Source organism: Phalangium opilio, unplaced genomic scaffold, assembly GCF_054372755.1.
Source record: "Phalangium opilio isolate 3A_F unplaced genomic scaffold, DU_Popi_V2 ptg000090l_1, whole genome shotgun sequence".
In the NCBI taxonomy this organism is placed as follows: domain Eukaryota; kingdom Metazoa; phylum Arthropoda; class Arachnida; order Opiliones; family Phalangiidae; genus Phalangium; species Phalangium opilio.
In genome coordinates, this window is record NW_028324195.1 from 4878499 (window position 1) to 4884833 (window position 6335).

At 35.1% G+C, this 6335-nt stretch overlaps 1 protein-coding gene across 1 annotated transcript; it reads right to left on the bottom strand.

Moving 5' to 3' along the window:
* Positions 1-1625: 1625 nt before the first annotated feature.
* Positions 1626-2845, bottom strand: LOC149645950 (uncharacterized). Its single transcript, XM_089850425.1, has 3 exons — positions 2709-2845; positions 2139-2596; positions 1626-1972 (listed from the first exon to the last, which is right to left on the bottom strand). The coding sequence occupies exons 1-3, from the start codon at positions 2843-2845 to the stop codon at positions 1659-1661; spliced, it is 909 nt and encodes a 302-aa protein (XP_089706551.1). The 3' UTR covers positions 1626-1658.
* Positions 2846-6335: the final 3490 nt, after the last annotated feature.

Consider the following 6335-nt stretch of genomic DNA (forward strand, 5'->3'; position numbering starts at 1 on the left):
GCCATTTCGTGGTGCCCAGCTATCACCAGAAGAAGAGAGCTTCAACAAGAAAATGAGTGCGGTAAGGGAGAGTGTCGAATGGGGGTTTGGAAAAATTGTCCAAAATTTTGCGTTCCAGGACTTCAAAAAGAACTTAAAGCTTCTCCTACAACCTGTGGGCATTTACTACATAGTAGGTGCTCTATTAACTAATGTGCACACTTGCATATATGGCAGCACATCTTCTTGTTATTTTGAAAGAGATCCGCCAACTGTTGAGCACTATCTAGAATACGATAGATATTAAAGTACCCAGAGTTAACAAGTGACCTGCTTTGCAAACGAGACGATTGAATAGGTAAATCAACAGTAGCGCTAATTATTTAATTTCAGAATTTCATCGTAAAATGGCGGATTGAATAGGTAAATCAACAGTAGCGCTAATTATTTAATTTCAGAATTTCATCGTAAAATTGCGGATTGAATGGGTAAATCAACAGTAGCGCTAATTATTTAATTTCAGAATTTCATCGTAAAATTGCGGATTGAATAGGTAAATCAACAGTAGCGCTAATTATTTAATTTCAGAATTTCATCGTAAAAAATTTCAGAATTTCATCGTAAAAAATTTCAGAATTTCATCGTAAAATTGCAGATTGAATAGGTAAATCAACAGTAGCGCTAATTATTTAATTTCAGAATTTCACCAATCTTTTTTGAACGGTAGGTATAAATACTTATAGGTAGATTTTAATTAGTTTTTTCCAGAATATTTCTTCGGTCTTGAGTGTTCCAAGATTTGTTTTAAACGGTAGGTATAAATGGGTAGATTTTAATTAGTTTTTTCCAGAATATTTCTTCGGTCTTGAGTTTTCCAAGATTTGTTTTACACGGTAGGTATAAATGGGTAGAAGACAACAACACCCCATAGTGTCTATAAATAATGTCATAAGATTGATTTAGCATCTTCTAAGTCAAGTTGTGACATCATTTATTAGACATTCGCAAGTAGATTAATTTAAATTGAAGACCATTGACGAAGTTTAGTTCAAATGTTAGAGCTTATTGAGTTACTTATGGAAACGTTTAATATTTCTAAATACGCGCGTCTGCTTTGTGTTTAAGGAAAAAATTCTAAGAATGCACTATGTTTGGGTGTTATGTCGTGACCAAACTGAATTGGACCCCAAAGCGGCATGGAGGTTGATGGACCTTTCTGCCAATAGCGCTCAGCAGTGGTTATGAAAATAATATAATAAAAAGAGTACAAAATGAAGCTTAGCTAACAGATAAGACCTACTATTGATAGGAATAAAATTTTATAGGTAAATATAAGATTGAATAGGTAAATCAACAGTAGCGCTAATTATTTAATTTCAGAATTTCACCAACCTCTTTTAAACGGTAGGTATAAATAGCTAGGTTTTAATTAGTTTTTTCCAGAACATTTCTTCGGTCTTGAGTGTTCCAAGATCATTTGGATCTTTTTAAACGGTGGGTATAGTTCTTATTGAAAATATTTCATAGATTCAAAAGGCATCGAAAGTGTTATGCTAAGTAATAATTTGAATTAACAAGTGTACTGTTAAGTTATGCAAATTAAACCAAAGCAGAAATTTAATGATTCATCGACAAATTTGATTCATTGACGTAGTTTCGTTTTATTCAAAATTTCCTTGTTAACCTAGTTTCTCAATCATGTTGTTCAATAACATAAGGATCACTTTCCGTTCTTTCCTCTCAAGCTCAAACCTTTCTTCTCTTTCTTTCCTCTCCAGATCAAGCCTTTCTTCTCTTTCCTTCCTTTCACACTCTTGCCTCTTTTCTTGCAATTCTAATTCTCGTTCTTTTAAATTAAGTTCCCTTTCTTTTACCTTCAGTTCTTCTTTTCTTATGTCCATTTCCATGATATGTTTTTCCCGTAAATATTGAAAAACGTCTCTTCTGTGTCTTTTCGTATTTGAAGATACTGGATCTACAGTTTCATCCATATCTATAGTTAACATAAAAACTACATTACAACTGTAAAACCATATAGCCCAGTATCGAAAGGGGGGCAGACTATCGGAACAACTGTAGAAACCAATTTCCGCTACTGGTTTGCTGCACTCTTCTTCGACCCACCTTTTGATACTGTTTTTTATATGACAAGTTCTTACCATTAACTGGGGTTCTTGATTGTAAAGCCATTTTCCTTAGTTCAACACCCCTGGCTGTATCCTCCGCTTCTTTACGCTTTTTCTGGCTTGTGGTAAATACCTCTGTATTAGTAAGGGCGTTTTGACCCTCTTCTTTTAATTCCTTCAACTCTTGAAGAAGTTCATCCCTTTCCGTTACCTCCTCTTCAGTTCCAGATTTTCGTAAATGTTTATTATCTTCTTTGATAAAATCGGAGAGGAGAAGAGTTGTTCTTTCTCTACAGCGTCTTGGGCATAAATTAGGGTACAATTCCTTTAATTTCTCTGCCACGTTGGCCCAAGCGGTTGCATTTGAAGGTGATCTTAGTGAGTATGGATTCACCAACACCACTTCCTTTAGCAATCTTATATCGGCAAGCAAGTTGAATCTGAATTGTGTCTTTTTAATTGCAGCCCCAGAGGCTCCATGATTATTTATTCTGTGAAATAAAATTGATTAGTTAAAAAATAGCAACGTTATTAATTGCAGATGTCTTAAACTTACTTTTTTTTGTCTTTAGGGGGGAATTTTCCTTATCTACAATTTCAAACTCCTGCCCATTGAATTCTGTTAAAATGCTTCTTTCACCAGTTTCAACAATTTCCTCCTGGAAACTATCGTCGCTCATTTCGTCGAAATTAGGCTGACTTATTTTAGACAGATTAGCATTTATTCTCGAAGTAAACATGTTGGCAGTTTGGCACAATTAGCATTTGGCAAATGTAACAAAAATGGCGGCAACAAATAACCGTACCGAACGTCCGAACTGCACGAATTTTCCCTCCAGATGGCGTGCAGTTATTAACTATCGGGCTATATTTACGCGTTTTCTCGCGGAGCTGCTTAACGATAAAAGCGACGTGTACGTGTAAACTTTCCACACGTACCCGTACGCGTTTTGGAGGTGTAAGCTTAAACTGTCTATTGCTTAAAGTTTCTACTATTTAAGCGATGATGAAATATAAATTTGGTTAAATTATTGTAGAAATCGTTCCCAGGGTGGACTTATGTGGTATTTCTTCTATATCAAAAGAGAGCCAATTTGCCTCGTAATAAAATTAATCTTAAACGTGACGTCACGCATCGAAGAACCCCTCCCTTCTCCTTGCCACGGACCGTGTGACGGAGTTTATTGACGGTCCCTTATAAGAAATTAATAACTAAATTTTCTATAATTGGTTCATGGGAATATGTGTAGACCTGTATCCGAAAAGTCTCCGTCACTCCGTGAATGATCTTTTGCAAGATTAGCAACAACTGCGCTAGTAGAATTAAGCAACCAATTACTCATTTTGATTTGAACCACTTAGGGTATATCTGATTATGATGAATCTTTTTTTTTAGTTTTAGTTTGGTTTGCTTTTAGTCGCCACTCCGGGACTGCCTTCGATGGAAAGTGAAACATTTTACCTGTTGAATGGTCTGCTCTATTTATTTGTTTTTTGTTCATTCGCGGATGCTAGAGAGGTTTATTTATTTCTTAAAAATTACACTGTTTGTGTCAAAAATAGTAGGCCAATTACTCGCGCTCGCAATTTTTATTGTGTTTATTTTCTATTCACTTTCTTGTAATTTCCATTAATTTTAAGCATGCTGTGTGCCATTCGCTTTCTTGTATTTCCAGGTATTTTAAGAGAAGTCGCACGTTACCCTAACCTTTTGAACCTTTTCATGCCAATTTTAAATATTCCTCGAAAAGTACCTATCCCTAGAAATTCTTACCACCGGCTGGGACCAAAACCTTTCTCTACGAAGGACTCGGAGAAAACATAAATCAAGAGACTTTCGGAATTTCGCTACCACTGGATCATTCCATTAAATACTTGCAGAAAAACGAACGCACAAGGTAGGGCCGCCATATTAGGTGAGTTCCCTCGCGCCAAGAGGCAACGCTAGACAGACTTTGCGTTCAATCCATTAACTATATTCTTAATAATAACAATATTAATAGACTACGTGCGCGTTGTGCCTTGTTTTGCTAACATTTTAAATACCATAACTTTCACAAATATCACTCTTGTAAATATCATATATATATATAATGTTATGTCATGCTTGCGAGCCATCTTCAATGGCTCCTCCCCGTTATAAAAGGGAACTTTGTATAAGAAAACAAATAAACCATTCATTCTTTCAATGGTTTTATAGACTTTAGCCAGTAAAATAACCAACCTCTAATGTAAATTGTATACTAAACTATTTTAATTAAATGAAAGTCCTTATTATTAGTGACCAAGTGTGGTCAATTCGCGAACCAGTCGATAGTTAAGGGGTGACACCTCCTTCAACCAATATCAAGGAGAATTTACTTTTAGACGTAAATTCATCCGAGCAATTTAAATCACCGTTTGAGTTTGACTTTGATATTGAAATTCGTTAGATGAAACTTAACGAATCTATCACTATAGTTTTTTATACATTACTATAGAATTTTTCTTTGGAGGTGGGGGGAGGGTGGCTAGGAGACTTTTTTGGAACGTTTTACGGGGAAGCTTAGTTTGAAATTTGGAGAGACTATAGCCCCCCCCCCAAAAAAGGCCTAGCGATGCCACTGTAAATGAATAGTAGCGTATTAAATAAATCGATAACAAAGTTTTTTGTTAGACATTTTATATGTGCATATGAAATTCGTTGTATCGTGACTTTAAAATACACAGATGAATATCAAAAAGATAAATTGTTGTTATCGTCAATCAACGGTTATACTTTCCGCCCATATAGCGTCTTCGCCGTATAACTTGTCTAGCTACAGATAAGAGTCATAACGTCTATATAAATGACGTTAGAATTAGAATGGAAAACGTTCAAGCTGAAGGCCATTTTCAATTTCCTGTAGATGACGTATTTTTAATTTCTTTTTAGGCTTTTTAGGGTTTCAACGTGAACATGGGAAAATTATGACTAGATCATCTTGTTTCATATTAGCATGACTAAGTATCTACTCTCAAGCTTAGAAGTTGAATTGTGGGTATTAATGTGGCATAGTTTAGCTAATACCGATTCGTAAATGATGATTTTATCATAAGCCCTTGCCTTTAAGAGTTGATAGCCAAATAAAAGAACTGATACAGGATAATAATAACGAAGGGTGAAAGCATAGTTCACATTGGCGTGATTCGAAAAACAGCATGACCAAGACTCAAGAGTAGGGTATAATAAAAAGTCTGAAGAAGCTAATAGGCGCTGTTTACAGTCACGTGTGAAAAATATTAGCGGTCTACCTTCATTAGGTGCCACATTACTTTATTATCAAGTCCTTTAATCCATACACTAATCAAGACAAGATCTCTTATTTTCTCTCTCTCTCTTCTGTTCTTAAATCTCAATCTAATACTCTATTTACATATTTTTAAAAGGACATATTTGATTTCAGTACTAAGTGTACAATCAAATCTCGCGAAAAAGTACTCTAGTCTAATAAGCCTTGTAATCCGAAAAAGACTTGAAATAGGACAACCAAGCCTTTCAGGCTTATTAAGTACAAATTAAGCATAGATTTATGCATATTCTCATCAAAGTATGAGATGATGGTACAAGACACCAAAACTGTATCCCTTCGTTCTTCTTATCCTGAATCTGTTCCGGTCTATACCAAGAAAAAAATTCCTCCCAAAAGCAGCACCTCCACGTCCCATTGGTTCCTGCCTTTGGCAAGGTAAAATTAGCCAGAATCCTAGGGCGTAACTTTGCTAGGTCTCTTCCCCCCTTCTATGTGAGTATTCCGATGGGTCCGTCACTTTTGCAAAATGCGTACCGAATTTTAAATCTTCGATATTATTTTGAAATTTTATCAAGATTGCTAGAATTCTTTTCAAAAATATTAGGTATAATTTAAATTTCTACCAATATTTGATAAAAAATCAATTTAGACTTAAAGATTCGACCAAATATTTTAACAAAATTGCAAAATTTGCTGAAATTGTAATGAAACTTGAAGATTTGATAGTGAATTTTCAAGAATCGAAACTTGAAATACGTCACTCGGAAAGTTATAAAATTATAAATATTCCAAATTTTTTCTAATGTTTAAAAAAAAGATAAGATTTTAGGAAAAATTATATACTAGAACATCTTCGAAGCAGCGATGGACCCCTCGGAGTATTCCCTCACGCAAAAAAAATGCGCGGGGAGAAAGGCTTCTCTCATCATTCTTCTGGTGTTCGAACTGGAAAGTCACG